Below are 17,217 nucleotides of genomic sequence, written 5' to 3'. Positions count from 1 at the left end.
TTTAAGTCAGTGTGAAAACCTGTTAGTTATTGCAAGTCTACATTTCTGTTGAATTTTTTTCAGGCTATCTGTAGGGACCAAGATGACAAGTGAATTTAGAAGGGCATAAAAAGTCAGAACAAAGGGATCATCATAGTGTATGTCATGTTCATAGTTGTATCCTTGGGACCTAGCACAAACTAGGTCTTTAACTATTTGTTAAGTGAAGGAACACAGGTCATCCCTAACCCCATCACTGTTGGTCAGCTGGAGGTTTTGTTCATCAACATCTATGAATTTAACATGTTGAAATGTAGGCCTCCTCTGAATCGTGCTTTTCCCACTTCACAGAGATGTGTTCTTTTTTCTAAGATGCTACAATTTTTCTTGATACACTAGGTTGGAGGACGTGTGCCAGTGTTAGACACACTCATAGAACTTGTTACACGAGGCCGATCTATCCCGGTACATCTGAATTCTTTACCAAGACTGGAATTACTAGTAGCTGAGGTTCAGGCTTGGAAAGAATGTGCTGCTAATACATTCTTGACTGAGAATTCTCCATATTCTCTTTTAGAGGTAAGTTTTCAACCAGCGCTTCTACAAGACCTTAGATCTCATAGCTTGTAGAACATGCAGTCCCTTCCCTCACAAAGGTGGCATCCCTAATTGATCTGTCATTCTAGGAGTTATTTTTTTTCAGTAGAGCCATGGAGATTCTTCTAAACTTCCAGTGAAATAACCTTTAAATGTTACCTGAATTACATTTAGGATAGCATTTGATGGCTAAAGAAGAACATTTTTCTCGTTGAAGTTCCTCAATCTGTGTTAAAATTGGATTTTTAACCTTGGCCATGCTTCACCATTTGCATTTAATAATCCTGTAAATGATGTCATCCACCTTTCATAAAGTGCTATAGTTGTCCTTTTTGTATTTTTTGTTAAGCTGATGCTGGTAGCGCATTATGACTGGAATTGGTATATTTCACATTCAACTTATTGTTTAATCCAACCTAGAATCAAAGTCAATCTTTTGTGAAATTCCTCCCTTTCTTCCTTTCTTCGAAGAGGAGAGTTTTTTGGTTTCAGAGCAGCATGTTACAAAGAAAATGTTAGATATGAAGAAATTTACATCATTTCTACTGCTTAGGCTTTTCTTTGAGGACTTCCTAATGCTTTATCTGAAATCCATTTTACTGGTGGTTGTGCTTTGTCCCACATTAGGTGCTGTGTCCTCGATGTGACATTGGCCTTTTGGGATTGAAGAGGAAGCAGAGAAAGTTAAAGGAGCCCTTGCCAAGTGGAAAGAAGAAAAGCACCAAATTAGAGAGTCTGAGTGACCTGGAGAGAGCTTTAACTGAAAGCAAAGAGACTGCTTCGGCTGTACGTAGCGGGCCTTTTTCTTCTTTCTCTGTTGCTTAGAGAGGATGATTGCTAACCTTTTCTTATGCACAGGAATATTGGTAAGACATGTACAAGAATAACCTTAAGAGCACTCCGTTTTACCAAGAATGCTTTCTGAAATTATCAAATGTAAAAGCTTTGAATAGAAGACGTGTAGAGGTGCAGCAGAGAGAGGGGCCTCCCAGTCTGAGTTTTGCAGACTCAGTCTTGTCAGTGCCTGTGAGTTGATCAGGGATGCTGACTGTGGATGTCAGGGTGAACAGATAAGTGAGACCTCAGTGCCAACTTACTAATTTACAACAAGATGTACACTGCAGGGGTGCCTGGCCAGCTCAGACCGTGGCATGTGTGATTCTTGATCTTGGGGTTGTGAGTCCAAGCCCCGTGTTGGGCGTAGAGCTTACTAAGTAAGTAAGTAAATAAATATATATACATACACATAAACACACATACTTAAAAAATATGCTTAAAAGTGTATTGGATACCTTTGAGTCTAAGTGCATTTGGTAAGCACTGTTGATTCAAAGATGGTATCATTTTAAGAAGCTCATGTTTAGTGAGCGATAGTATCGGGACGAAAGATAGAGATGTGATTTGGATGCTGACAATTTTTTTTTTTTTTAGTTGAGCTATAAATGACATGTATTAGTTTCAGGTGTGCATCATAATGATTTGATTGGTCACTACAGTAAGTCTAGTTAACATCTGTCACCATACAAAGTTAGTTTTTTCTTAGGATGAGAACTTTAAAGATCTACTCTCTGAGCAACTTCCAAGGATACGGTACAGTGCAGTATTAATTATAGTGAACATGTTGCACCTTATATCCTTAGGACGTATTTTATAACTAGAAATCCATAACTTTTGACTACGTTTACCCAGTTTGCCCATTCCCCACCTCCTGCCTCTGGCAGCCACTAATTTATTCTCCGTTATCTGTGGGTTTGGGTATTTGTTTGGATTCATACAGTATTTGTCTTTCTCTGACTTCTTTCACTTAGTCTAATGCATTTATATGTTGCAGATGGCAAGATTTCCCTTTTTTTAGGTTTTTAATGAGTGAATAACATTCCATTGTATATACATATACTACATTTTCTTTATCCATTCATCCATTGATGGACATTCAGGTTGCTTCCATGTCTTGGCTGCAAGACAGTAATGATGCTGCAGTGAACATGGGGGTGCAGATATATTTTTGAGTTAGCGTTTTTCTTTCTTCAGGTAAATATTCAGAAGTGGAATTGCTGGATCGTATGGTAGTCCTATTTTTAATTTCTTGATGAACCTCCGTATCGTTTTCCATAGTGGCTGCACTAATTTACATTCCTATCAACAGTGCATAAAGGTTCCCTTTTCTTTACATCTTCACCAACATGTATTATTTCTTGGTATTTTTGATAATAGCCATTCTGATAAGTGTGAGATGATCTTGCATTATGATTTTGATTTGCAGTTTTATGGTTGACCACCTTTCGTGTACCTATTGTCATCTTTATATGTCTTCTTTGGAAAAATATTCAGATCCTCTGCCCATGTTTGCTTTTTGCCATTAAGTTGTGTGAGTTCTTTATCGATTTTGGATATTAACCCCTTATCAGATATGTGCTTTGCCAGTATTTTCTCCTATTCTGTAGGTTGCCTTTTTATTTTGTTGCTGGTTTTCTTTGTTGTACAGAAACTCCCTGGTTGGATATAGTCCCATCTGGAGGCTTTAAGTAGCACAAAGTGATGCCCATGGTAGAGCAGAACTGTAGCTGCTACGACTGGAATAGAAGGGTTCTGTCTCTGGCTAGGGCACTTTTCTCCCTGGTCTGTTCCTTTGTAGCTGCCTGACTTCTCTGGTGATGGACATGGGATTGCCTTGACTTGTATGTTTTGACACAGACTTCCTTAGTTAGGGCATATTCCTATACTGAGTCAGGTTCTAATCAGGTTCTGCTGCTTGAGCATCATTCTGGTTTTTTTAAGGTGCTATTATTTCTGTGGTTTATTTTTGTAAAGGTACTGACTGTTGGCTTTTTTTTTTTTTTTTTAAGTTATTTATTTTGAGAGAGAGAGAGCATGCGAGCAGGGGAGGGGAGAGAGGGAGAGAAAGAGAATCCCAAGCAGGCTCTGCACCCCAGGTCTTTTACTGTCTTTAACATTAAGGCCTTATACCTGTGCTAGACACAGCCACTGTAGATAACGAAACCGGGTCCCTCATGAAATAATTAAATAGAAACCACTTTTCTTACACACACACGTGCATACATGTGTGCATGCTGTAAAATAAGCTCATTAGGGCATGGACAATAGCAGCTTGCTTTTCTGCAGAGTGTCAGGTGTACTTGAATCGTAAAGTCTTTCCTCTCTATTAAAATGAGAGCCGTGTGACAGGGAAGTGCTGAGTTCATTTACCCTGTTTACATGACTTGAGAATACACATAAACAGAATCAACTTCACAGTAGAAAGCTGAAGTGATACTGTACATATTTCTGGACAATATTTATGATATGTCCATAAGAGGAATCTTTACATGAAGACACTAAGCACCTACTATATAAGAGGTCCAAAACATAAACAAGTTGAGGTATTACAGATTTATTCCTTATGCACCATGAAGTAAAAGCTGTCTAAATTGTGATAAACTAAAAATCATTAGCTACAACAAGAGTTAGCCTTACCACCTTGAACTTAATAGTCTGGGTTTCCCCAATAAAAGGCTGGACCACAGTCCTCTAGCACTCCACTGATAGACAAATACAGGTAAATGGGGGAAACTGTAGATTTTTAAAACTGCACTTTCCCCTCTAGAAACAGAACTTATAGGCTGCAGGAGCCACTCCATTCCCCAGTCCTATTCCCAGCTCCTTGCAGTGTTAACCTGTCACAGTTAAAACCATTCCCAGTTATCACATCCACCCACTTCAGACCCATCATGATTCGCCAGATGAGGTGCCCTAAGTCATAAGGCCAGAATGAACTCTCCATTATCCCTTTTTGGAACGGAGAAGAAAATGTATGAATGAATGTTTAAGGAAGAAACAAAAAGATGTGGAAATAAATTAGGTAACAAACCTTTGGTATATTTTTAAAATATTCTCTAATTTCTGTAGACGAAAACAATGTACAGGTAGTATATGTGGGTTATGTGACTTCTAACTTAGAAATGGAGAGCAAACAGGGGCACTTGGGTGGCTCAGTTGGTTAAGTGTCTGACTCTTGATTTCTGCTCAGGTCATGATCTCACAGTTGTGAGATCAAGCCTCACGACGGGCTCTGCACTGACAGCGTGGGGCCTGCTTGGGATTCTCTCTCTCCTCCTTTCTCTGCCCCTCTCCGGTGCACGTGCTTGCTAGCTCTTGCTGTCTCTCTCTCTCTCTCTCTCTCTCTGTCTGTCTCTCTGTCTCTCTCTCAAAATAAGTAAATAAATAAACATTAAACAAGAAAAGAAATGGAGAGCAAATGGCATCTCTTTCAGTGTTCTGCTATGAAATCAGTAGGTAATGGATGAGTTTTTAAGGCAGAGATCCACTAAATGGGCATACACTAGACTCTGAAAGGTACAGTATGCAAAGTTCAAAGCAGGCAGTGTCTTGGGCGCCTGAGTGGCTCAGTCAGTTGAGCATTCCAGCTCTTGGTTTCGGCTCTGGTTGAACTCTCAATTTGTGAGTTTGAGCCCTGCATCGGGCTCTTCTGCGCTGACAGTGTGGAGCCTGCTTGGGATTCTCTCTTCTCTCTCTGCCCCCTCCCCCCAAGAAACAGAGACCTCAGTTACCACTGTGTAGTGGCTACTCTAGCGACTTTTCCATCTAAAGTAGCTCTCTAAAAGAACACAGAAGCTATTGGAGCTATGCAAACATGGGGAACCTCAGCAATCAGGACGTGTAGAATGTGAAAGAAGGCCCGTGTCTTTCAAGAGAAAGTTTTCTAGGAAGTTTCTGTTTGTTGTGTGCCTGGCAGAGAGCGCTCTATCACACATCTCTCATTTAATCATCAGCGCAGCCCTGTGAGGTGGGCTTTACTCCATTTAACTCCATTTTAGACATGTGAAAATTTAGCCCAATGGAATACACTGCCCAGGGTCGCTCACACCAGTCAGTGTGACAGAGCCAGGATTCAAATGCAGATCATCTACTTTGGGACCCTAGAGTTTTAGGAGTGGGCTGAATTCCCTCTGGCATTGTCCTTGACCGTGAACTCCTTTTTAGATGGCAACACTTGGGGAAGCTCGCCTAAGGGAAATGGAAGCCTTGCAGTCTCTCAGACTAGCCAATGAAGGGAAGTTGCTGTCACCTGTCCAAGATGTGGAGCTGAAAGTCTGCCTGTGTCAGAAGGCCCCAGCTGCCCCTATGATCCAATGTGAACTCTGCAGGGATGCCTTCCACACTAGCTGTGTGGCAGTACCCAGTATTTCGCAAAGCCCCCGAATCTGGCTTTGTCCCCATTGTCGGAGGTCAGAGAAACCTCCATTAGAGAAAATTCTGCCCCTGCTGGCCTCCCTGCAGCGTATCCGAGTTCGCCTTCCTGAGGGAGATGCACTTCGGTATATGATCGAAAGAACCGTGAACTGGCAACACAGAGCCCAGCAACTGCTTTCATCAGGGAATCTCAAATTTGTGCAAGATCGAGTGGGCTCAGGACTGTTGTATAGCAGATGGCAAGCTTCAGCGGGACAAGTGTCAGAGACCAGCAAGGTGAGTCTGAAGTTTTCTTTGCCGGTTATTGGAAATCTGCTTGGCCCTGAACCTCTTCCCTGAACCTTCAGCTCTGGTATTGCTGCTCTTCCTGGTGATCCCTTAACCAGCACTCACTTTTTAGCTCCCCTCTTGGAGGGGTGTGTGTACCTACATATGGGTTGTTTTCGTTTCCTCCGCTACTAGCAGTCAGAAGTTGTCTCTTAGTGAGGCAGTCTGTTTCTGTAGCGCAGATTTCACCTTATCATATATACCTACAATTTTCCCATTCGTGTGTATGAATCTAGGTACGTATTTAATATGTATGAATTTTTACAATTTTTTGCTTGACTGTTTTGCCCCCCCCTGCTTTCTCTCATGGAAGCCTTTGGGTAGAAGGGAAGGTGCCTTCTGCCTTCTGTCTCTTACTGCCCCATGAACAGGGAACAGGTTTTGAAGTGTCTGAGTACCATGTCGTTTCAGAGGAAAGGCAGTGGGTTTCATACCATCTGTGATCTTTTTGCCAAAAGCCAGATTCTTCTGACCATCATGGGGATGGGCAGAGTCTTTTGGCTTCTTCTGTAGAAGGTGTCTACAGGAAAAGAATGTGAAGATACCAGAAAAGTACAATCAGGAGGGCAGTATTCAACCTTCATAGAAATTTGACCTGATGACTTTCAGATATAGTACAGATTTCTCAGGCAGGGACTCACAGCTCCCTTGTGCTACTAACACAGACATGAAGTATAAGAATTACATGGGGCGCCTGGGTGGCGCAGTCGGTTAAGCGTCCGACTTCAGCCAGGTCACGATCTCGCGGTCCGTGAGTTCGAGCCCCGCGTCGGGCTCTGGGCTGATGGCTCAGAGCCTGGAGCCTGCTTCCGATTCTGTGTCTCCCTCTCTCTCTGCGCCTCCCCCGTTCATGCTCTGTCTCTCTCTGTCCCAAAAATAAATAAACGTTGAAAAAAAAAAAATTTTTAAAAATAAAAAAAAAAAAAGAATTACATGTTAAGCAGATCAGAGATAAGGACAAAAAATTATTTTCTCATATTGGTTTCCTTTTTTTTTTTGTAATTTCCAGGCTTTTAAAATACAGTACCTGGCACTTAGCAAATGATGAATTAAATTTTTGTGCATGGATGAGTTGAGGTTATTTGGCCAACCTACAGTGGAGATTCTTTACACAAGATACGCCAGAGATTTACCTTTATTAATAAAGGGAGAGGACACAATTGTTACTTGTTTACTAGTTCATGGTCAAAGGAGTGTTTCTCCTAGCTTCTTTAATAAACACTGAAGAGTGGATGGAGGTGGCTGTGCATGAGATCTGGCAGTTCCTCAGTTGGTTTACTCAAAGGGGCACACATCTGTGTTCCTTGTGTTACAGTCTTCATTAGGAGACTTGCCCAGGGAATAAAAAAGAGACTTACATGGGGTATGATCTGTTCTCATGCAAAGAAAATGACTTATTTCCCAATGGTGCTCTTGACCTCTCTGAAATCAGTCCAAGTAGAACCAGGAAGACTGAAGGATTGGTGGATATGAGCTGATGTGGCTAAATGTAAGATACTTGGAGACTTTTCAGTTGGGAAGACTTTCTTTCCTGTTTTCCTAATTGATAACCCAAACTACTTTCCTTGGACAGGTGGGAGAATTTTTAATCCTGAAGAAGCCTTACTATAAAATGTTTTCCTTCCATTAGGGATCTCAGCCCACTGGCACAACATCCTTTTCCTTGCCTGATGACTGGGACAACAGAACCTCATATTTACACTCTCCCTTCTCTACTGGACGAAGTTGTATCCCCCTCCATGGTTTGTATTTATTATTATTGTTGTTGTTGTTGTTAGGACTGGGTAGTAATAAGTGATCTTGCAGTAGGTTTTTGTTATAAATGTTCAGATGTAAAAAAAAGGCTTTATCCTCAAATGTCAGATATGAGTTACTCTGTATTTGCAAGGTAGAGAAGGATCATGTTTGAAGGTTTATAAATGCAAAGTAAATAGAGAAAGTCTTTCATACAAGTTTTCAGGGATGAAAGGGTTAATCCCATGCCAACTGACATTTAAATACCAGTCACTTCAGTCAGATGCTAAGTCACGGGCTCCTGTGGGAACTTAGAGATAATCCATACTTGAAACCTGCCTCCCTTTTTCCTTATACAGTTGACTCTTGAATAGCATGGATTGGAACTGCACAGGTCTGCTTATACAGACTTTTTTCAATAAATACAGTCCAGTACTGTAAATGTATTTCCTCCTCGTTACGGTCTTCTTAACATTCTTTTCCCTCTAGCTTAGTTTATTATAAGAATACAGTGTATAATACACAAACATACTCAAATGTGTTAATCAGCTGTTCCATGTTATCAGTAAGGCTTCCAATCAGCATTAGGCTATTAGTAGTTAAACTCTGGGGGAGTCAAAAGTAACACATGATTTTCAGGGGTTCAGCACCCTCCACTCCCACGTTATTCAAGGGTCAGCTGTACTTACTATGCAAGACTGCCCCATGAGTTCCACCCAAAGCTGCAGCTGGAGTCCGGCTCCTTAGTCCTGCCAGCACAGCAGGTGTTTGGTAATGGGACTGGAGGTACTTGATCAGCTCAGATTGCCTATGCCCTGCCCTGAGGGCAAAAGCTATCCTGGCAGAGGTACTACCTCTTCTGTGTTAGCAATAAGTAAGGGAAGGGGGGATTCAGTGTAGAATTAGTACTTCCCTAGCAATCGGAAGACAGAACACCGAGTTTGGTGTCTATTTCATTGTGGCTTTTAGTCACAGTGAGCGGACCTCACTTCAGTTGAACGTAATTTTACAAGGAGAGGGTGCCAGTGGTATGAAGGGTGGTCCTGCTTTTCTTGCAGATCTGAGTGACCGTGTGAAACGCTCTGTCTTGTTGTCATGAGACTTTGGTGTGATCTTTCACAGGTGTTAGCCCAGAAGTGAATGAGCTGTTGATGGAAGCTCAGCTGCTCCAGGTATCCCTTCCTGAAATTCAGGAACTTTACCAGACTTTACTTGCAAAGCCGACCCCTGCTCAGCAAACTGACCGGAGCTCACCAGCTAGACCCAGCGGTGAGAAGGTGGGTTGTCTGATGGGCAGCTGGGGAAGGCAGTCTGGGGTGGGGAGACTGATTCTTAGTGTCATTCCATCTAAATAGTTTGGTGAGTGAGATGCTGTCTTTGATCCAGAAAAGGATGCAAACCCTCTACTTCACAACCCCATTCCTAAGGCCGTCAAAGAGCAGATAGGTGCTAGACATCACTTTGGGCTCACATCCTGGAGTTTGGTGCTGTTTTGTAAGTGACTATGACATTTTTTTTTTTCCTTTCTAGCCCGGTGCTTCTCCTCATCTCCATGTGATAATAGCTAGAAGCAGAATTATTTTTTTTCTGTAAGAGAAATACTGTAGAGATGAAAATGTAATTATAGCTGGGAAGGCGCCTTCTTTTGGTATAAAGCCTTCAGAATTCAAAGAATATCTCGGAGTTAACATTTAACAGATGCTTTAACTGCTCTACCCCTAACAGGACAGATGGGGTGAGGACTTGGTCACCAGACTTACAGGGTGCCCATTTTGAGTGCTGACTTACTTGAAGGGGTAGATACCACGTATGTCTTGTTTCTTAGCATGTGAAGATGCTGCTGTTTCTGTTAGTGAGCTAGCTGACCTGTGACATTGAAAGCTCCTGAGAATCTAGTGAGGATAGGGAAGAATCTCACTAAAGACAGCACGAGGACGATATCATTTAGAATTTTAGTTTTCGTGATGCTACCAAATAGTAGTGTTGTAGTACCACTGTTGATTGTGTTCAATTAATGCACCTTATTTCTGTAAGGGATGGGGATGTATATCCTTAAAGAAGGAACGTATTTCCATGGTTCCTGAGAAGTCTGTAGGTCAAAGGATAACCATACACTCTTAGAAACTGCATAGTAGTCAGTCATTAACAGATTTGGCGAAAAGAAAAATGTAGGCATCTCTCCATCTCCTGGTGCTAATTTGAAAGCTAATCATGTCTTTAACATTTTCTTTTTCCACTGTTTTTGATAGCACTAACGGTTAAGTCAGTTAACTCAAACAGGTTGTCCTACAGGACGTGAGGGGAGGTGGTGGCAGTTTGTTAGGATGCAGTATTTTTTTTAATGTTTATTTTTGAGAGAGCACAGGTGGGGGAGGGGCAGAGAGAGGGGAACAGAGGATCTGAAGTGGGCTCTGCACTGATAGCAGCGAGCCTGATGCGGGGCTTGAACCCATGAACTGCAAGATCACGATCTGAGCTGAGGTCAGATGCTCAACTGACCGAGCCACACAGGTGCCCTGCAGTTTTTTGTTGTTGTTGTTTGTTTGTTTTTTTAGCATTTTTAATTTATTTAAGTCCTCTCCACACCCAGTGTGGGCCTTGAACTCACAACCCTGAGATCAAGAGTCACATGCTCTTCAGACTGAGCCAGCCAGGTGACCCAGGATGCAGTATTTTTTTTAATGTCGATTGGAGATCACCTGGTGTCTCATACAGCTGACACTTAATTTCACTAGTTTGAGTAATGGGCAGACTGTAGGCTGAAATTGAATTTGTCCGTCCTCCACCCAGAATGACTGCTGCCGTGGGAAACGAGATGGAATCAACAGTCTTGAGAGAAAACTGAAGAGACGCCTGGAAAGAGAAGGCCTCTCCAGTGATCGGTGGGATCGAGTTAAAAACATGCGGACCCCCAAAAAGAAGAAAATCAAACTGAGCCACTCCAAGGACATGAACAATTTCAAGTTAGAGAGGGAGCGTAGCTATGAATTAGTCCGTTCTGCCGAAACTCATTCCCTGCCCTCAGACACATCCTATTCTGAACAGGAGGACTCTGAGGATGAAGATGCCATCTGCCCAGCTGTGAGCTGCCTGCAGCCAGAAGGAGATGAGGTCAGTGAGGTTTGGGCCATAGAGGACGTGCTTTCCCTTAACTCAGAAACCCTGTAAGCTACACCTCATCTCGCTGGGTCTTTCTCTTCTGCTTATCTGCTTTGAGCTGATCTGAATGGATTGCTCAGCCCTCCCCCACTGATATCTCTGCTCTTACCATCGTTCCTGGGTCTTCTCCCTTTTCTTGAAGAAACTCTTATTCTTCCCTTTTTCCTCTTCCTGCTATTCCAGCTTTCACCGTCCCGGCGCTAAGAAGGTGGGAGGGATGCTGATGTAATGCCCTTTTGCTTACTTATCACAGGGCGGCGCTGTCTTAACCCCAAAGCAGTCACGACTTGAAGAATGGCTTTGACTTGGTTGCTTTGGCTGGTGGGCCAGCTGCACTCATGTGGCGTAGCTGTTGTGCCAGAGGTCCCAGTGGTGGGACGGTGGCCGTTAGTGGCAAACGGCCTGAATATCTTGAGGCTGGCCTGCCCAATTTTGAATCACATTTTTTCCTCTGAAAACCCCATCTCCCTGCTCTTTGTAACCAGGTGGACTGGGTCCAGTGTGATGGCAGCTGCAATCAGTGGTTTCATCAGGTCTGTGTTGGTGTTTCTCCAGAGATGGCAGAGAAAGAAGACTACATCTGTGTGCGCTGTACTGTGAAGGACGCACCAAGCCGAAAATAAAACACACACACACACACACACACGCACACACGCACACACACACACAGACACACACACACACACAAAACACCCCCCCCCGCCCCCAACCACTTAACGTAATTCAGGACTCCAACCAAGAAGATTTCTTCAATTTCTCAGCAAAGCTACAGGACTGGTATTCAAACCAGCCTGTAAACGGTGCTATTTCTATTCCTTACGGGATCATTTTTCCAGAACTCTTTGAAAAAAAGAAAAAAACAACTAAAAAAATTTTTGACACTTTTTGTATTTTTTTCCTTAAGAGCTGTTTGTGGTTGTTGAGGTTTGAAATGCTGACTGTTTTTTTGCAGGGGTTTCCACCAATTTGGAAGGCATTAGAGCTTGCACCTTTTCATGTACAGCATTAAAATCTTACCTCTGTCTGGGATTTACCGGCTTAAGAGTCCAACTCAGTTTCAGTGCCCAGAAGGGCACCAGAAATTCCAGTAAATCCTCATTTGAGGAATTTCTCTCTTGTTTACTCTGTTACCATATTGGGGAACTTAAGTTTTTCACTTTTGGGGTTTTTTGTTTGTTTCTTTATCCACTTTTCTTTTTCCTGGTAGACTAGGTTTATTTATCTAAGCAATAACTTCTATGTTGGTTTCAGTGGCTGGAATTAAAACAAAACAAAACAAACTTCCAAACAGTGTGTTGGTGCTTTAGCATTTGGTTGATGTACAGAACACGAATGTCTAGTTTCTAGTGTCACTGATGAACTAGTGATGTAGAAAAGAGACTGCTCTGTAAGTCATTGCCACAGCTGTATTTTGGCTTTCTCCCTGCCCCTTCGTTCCTCTCCTTATTTTTTTGGTAGCTTGTATCAAATGTTGCAGTTTATATTGTGGAATAAATCCTTGGTCCTAATTTAACACTAAATGCTGGTTATTTAGAGCCATTAGACTGCAGCTTCTCCCGCCCCTCTACCTTGTGGGCTTTGAAGAACTAGAGGGGGGTTGCTTGCTTTTGCCTCTGCCCAACTAGGCCCCAGTAGCAGTGGACGATTCTTTTGTATCCTGCTCTGTTTGCCGGGCCATGTGCCTCCAGTCTCCACTAATAAAGAACCCCACCCAGTCTCCATGGAATAGAACTTGTCTTTAAAGCCATGCTGTTTTTAAATAAGCTTTTCAGAATGGTGGCAAATCATTCCAATCCTCAAATCGGTCTTCCTTGTGGAAATGAAGTCTTTGTTATATTTGAATTGACAGGGAAACTGGGTTTGGGTTAAGATGTCAGAAGAGCATCTGAGGAAGATGATCTTCACGGAAGGCTGCAAAAATATGGGTTGAGGGACAGCAACAGCTTGTGACACCCAGGCTCTGCGTCCCTGACTTCCTTCCCTGTCTCTTTCCAACTCTAGCTGTTGTTACTGGTTGTCAATAGTCCATAGCCTTTCCCTTCCTTTTCTTTTTTTAAAGGGCTCTGTTCTGCGGTGGAGAAGCCATTCTGGTGAACAGAGCAGACTCTTGCTTGGTTTTTCTCTTTCTGTTAGTAATATTTTCCCCCACATTCTATAGCCATAAACCTGGAGATGGGTAGAACTAGTGGGTCTTTAATAAAACAACAAAACAGCAGTCTGTGATGTAGCAGAGATTTAAATGTACTACCCCCTTTTATGCAATTCAAATAATTAAATCTCTTGTAAGAATGACTTGTAATTGTCTGCAGTTTTCCCACAGTTGTTGTGATGTTTCTCCTTGTCTGATGGGGATTCTGGGGCCAACAGAGAAGAAGAAATCTCCAGAGTACAATCTGGAATAATAGTGGTTTGGCCTTTTTTAAGTATCCAAATTCTTAGAACCCCTTGACATTGGGACAGGATGCCAACTGTCCCAGTTCCATTGAGAATATAAGCTAAAAGGGGACACTGCGGCTAAAATGAAGCCTCTGCCTTTAGAGAGCTTTTGCCCATCTGGGTGTGCATCTCCCATGCCCCTGCTAGTTTTTCTTCCTCACCTTTGGGTTGTACACAATCCCTGACAATGGCATTCTTAGTGAGGTAGATTCTCTGTCTCTCTGAGTTAGGGGGAGAAGGCAAGAATGTGTGTATTTAACATCCGTGCCGTCCCCCCTTCCCCCATGCGTGAACCACTGATCTTTTTATAAAGGATGATGATACTGAAGTTAGAGTGTCATTTGCCCCAAATTCTACTGCTGGTAAATGACAACGCCTGGGTGGTGTCTTCCAAGTCTCTTTTAATATTCCTCCTACCTTGTGTGCTAACGTGGTAAATGAACAGAGGTACATTTACTTTCTAATTGATACCTTCTGTTAAGTACTCAGAACAACTACAAAGTGATGTTACCGAAAAGCCATGTTTACTGTGTATGAGCTGTGAAGCCGGCCTGCATCCTAGAGAAACATCTGCACCTAGAGAAAGAAGATAAGACACACAGAGAAACTGCTGTTTCACCTCCATAGTCCTGCCGCTGCATGAGGTGTGAGGAGGAAGGGCTGTTAGATGGAGCCCTAGCCAAGAGGGTAAAGGAGTCTAGTGAACTCGGCACTGAACAGTGGATGGGTGCCCTGCCTTATCCCGGTGACTGTGTGTTGTATTTCTATTTTTCCTTCCAAATCAGCTTCTAGGGGATTTCTTATATGGAATAAAGAAAGGGCTTGCTTGTATGTAGGCTCTGTCTAGCCTGGAGAAAGATTGTGTGATTTGAGGACTAGCCATAAAGGAGATGGACTTCTTTAGAACTTCATTTCAGTGTCCTGGGAGGTGGGAGTCCTTGTTCTATCTCAGGGTTAGCCTAAAGCCAGAGATGCTGGCTGTGGTGGTGGAGGTTGGTAAAAGCCTGAGTTTTCCTGCTTCATTCTGCCATATGGAGCTTAAAAAAAAAAAAAGTGTAAAGATCATGAGATTTTAGGTCTTATGTTTTGGCAGAAGTATCTGAGATTCACTTAATTTGCTATTCTGCCCACCATAAAGAGCAACATTACCCTTTGGGTATTAGTGCAGGATAAGTCTGAGGACAGAGTGGATGCCTACCTGGAAGAGGGTAAAACTTGGTTTTGCCTTGTACTTTCCATTGAACTCTGAAGGCCCTTTGGAAATGGGTGTCTGCCTCTTTTTTTTTTTTTTTTTCTTCTTAATTTCATATATAGTATTGGTGGGTATTTGGCATTCCATTAAGACCCACTTCTGGCTTGGATCAGGCATTGATTGGTATTTAGTGCCCATGGGTGTTCTGGGCTCAATCTTGCCTAGGTTTCCTGCCATATAACACAGACCGGAAGGGATTAGAGATGCTACATACCTGTAACAGGAGATAGAATTGAACAAGTATTTTAAGAATCATTACCCATTGCCAGTCAGCAACTGACTGTGCTAGTCTATGCTAGGCATCAGCCTGAATTAAAAGGTCTTTGCCGTAATGGTGCAGAAAACACACCTCCTTCTGATGAAACTTTGCCTGTTGGGAAGAAGAGCTGAGAAAAACAGTGAAGATGCCAGTGCCTTTATTTATCAGTTCCATATTCGAGTTGGAGTCCTTTCTCAGCTTCTAGTTGAGCACCAGAGTGATGGCCTCACACCTTCTGCCCCTGTCATCAGTCCCTTGCATGTGGTTCCTCAAGCCTCCCATCTCTCTCTCAGAGGTTCCACGTATAACTTGTAATAGAAATGTTAAATGACAAGCTGCCTAAACAAAACATTGTATAAAGTAGGATCTTGTGTAAAGTAATACTGTTGTAAATCCATTTTGAGAGCATAAAGAATTTGTAAAGTGTATATTTCACGTCTTCCGAATTTATGTAAACAAGTTTTCATGTTTCACGATTGCTTACATAGGAACACATCTTTACATTTTTATCAGTGTTAATGGAATGTTTAAAGCCAGCCAGTGATCATCCAGCTCCCTGTTTTGGCTCTGGGTTAATTGTACAGGATGAAGGGCTGGGACTTGGTGAGTTTGGATGTCTTTTATTTTCAGGATAACCTGCTGCATTGCGATGGAGGGATGGAATTGTGATGTCATTTGATCTGTTCCAGGTGAGTGGAGGCCAAAGGACTATTCTTTCTGTTTCCCCTGGGATGGAAAAATAGAGAAATTAAAAAGTTGCCTTTCTAAGGAAACAAGTTATTTACTCTAAAATAAATGCCCACAGACACCCTCTCCCACAAAAACAAAAACAACACACACGCGTGCGCGCACCCCCACCTTACACCCCACATACACCTACACCCCTAGCTCCTGGAAAACTTACCCAACAAGAAGTTCGAGAGGAGTGCATCTTTAAGCACTGACTCCTTGTGTTGGCCCATGCCAGTGTTTTCTCGAGGACCAAAATTCTAGCAGGAACTTAAAAGAAAGCCCCTTTTATATATGATTGGGACAAGTAGTTTGACAATCAAAAAGTTAAGTATGAAAAGTTGTACCTTTAAGTTAGCCTGTCGTACGTTCAGTTAATAAACTAAAATTGAGGACAATTAGGCAAGGACCTTCATTCACTAATAGTCATGATGCATTACCTACGATTTTTAGCTTGGAATTTTTTTTTTTTTTTAAGTAAACTACCCCTCAACATGGGGCTCAAACTCACAGCCCTAGTAAGATCAAGAGTGGCATACTCTACTGAGTGAGCCAGCCAGGTGCCCCAGCTTGGACTTCTTCCTAAATGCATAAAGAATTTAGACATTGTGAAGGAATTGGGACTCGAGAATTCTAGATAATTTACTCTTCTCCAGTCTGTATTTTTTTCCTCCAGTCTGTATTTATAGTTTCAAGTATACCTAGTTTAATAGCAAGTTTTGCAAGCAACTCAACAGCTTTTCTTTTTTTTTTTTTTTTTTAAGTAATCTACAGCCAACATGGGGCTCAAACTCACAACCCCGAGATCAAGTCATGAACTCTACTGACTGAGACAGCCAACCTCCCCCAGTCTAGTTTTGTTTTTGTTTTTGTTTTTTTAACTTAATTTTTAAGTTTATTTTTTGGAAAGCTAGATAGCAAGCGTGGGAGGGGCAGAGAGAGAGAGAGGGAGACAGAATCCCAAGCACACTCTGTGGTATCAGCACAGAGCCCAATGTGGGGCTCGAACCCACGAACCATGAGATCGTAACCTGAGCTAAAACCAAGAGCCAGACGCTTAACTGAGCCATCCAGGCACCTCCCCAATCTAGTTTTTATACAGATTATTTTTGCACAATTCATAGGTTTATGTAATAATTAAAACATAATTACTCTAACAAATTAGCAAGTATATAATTAGGAACAAATACTGCTCTACAGGTTATGAGAAGAGAGCAGATTCCCAGGACTCCGCAGGCTAAGACCATCAGTGCCTTTTACAGAATGAATATCAAGTTTAATGAAAGCTAGAGTTGGTCTAGGATTGTCTACTATGAAGTCCTTTGGTCCAGCTCTTGCAAGACTTTCTAAAAGTGGAGTCTGCTGGGCAGGGAGCCCCACACAGGACTTGAACTCATGACCCTGAGATCAAAACCTGAACTGGTAACCAAGAGTCAGAATTTTGTTCCTTAATGCTAAGTGACTGATTATCTGTCATGGTCACTCTTCCTCAGGGTGACGTAGGCAGCAAGTATCCGCATTTCACAGGTGTGAA

The 17,217-nt window shown here is 42.4% G+C and overlaps 1 protein-coding gene across 1 annotated transcript in view; it reads left to right on the top strand.

Annotated features, from left to right (window-relative positions):
* Positions 1-12,688, top strand: part of KDM5B (lysine demethylase 5B) — a 78,556-nt gene extending 65,868 nt beyond the window's left edge. The window contains exons 21-27 of the mRNA XM_030302099.1: positions 379-558; positions 1,204-1,362; positions 5,578-6,063; positions 7,745-7,856; positions 8,971-9,125; positions 10,639-10,959; positions 11,493-12,688. Of these exons, the coding sequence (XP_030157959.1) occupies positions 379-558; positions 1,204-1,362; positions 5,578-6,063; positions 7,745-7,856; positions 8,971-9,125; positions 10,639-10,959; positions 11,493-11,630 (1,551 nt within the window). The 3' untranslated portion in view covers positions 11,631-12,688. The remainder of the gene's footprint in view (positions 1-378; positions 559-1,203; positions 1,363-5,577; positions 6,064-7,744; positions 7,857-8,970; positions 9,126-10,638; positions 10,960-11,492) is intronic.
* Positions 12,689-17,217: the final 4,529 nt, after the last annotated feature.

Source organism: Lynx canadensis, chromosome F1 (assembly GCF_007474595.2).
Source record: "Lynx canadensis isolate LIC74 chromosome F1, mLynCan4.pri.v2, whole genome shotgun sequence".
In the NCBI taxonomy this organism is placed as follows: Eukaryota; Metazoa; Chordata; class Mammalia; order Carnivora; family Felidae; genus Lynx; species Lynx canadensis.
Note: the sequence above shows the minus strand (reverse complement) of the source record. Positions and strands in the feature narration are given on the sequence as shown.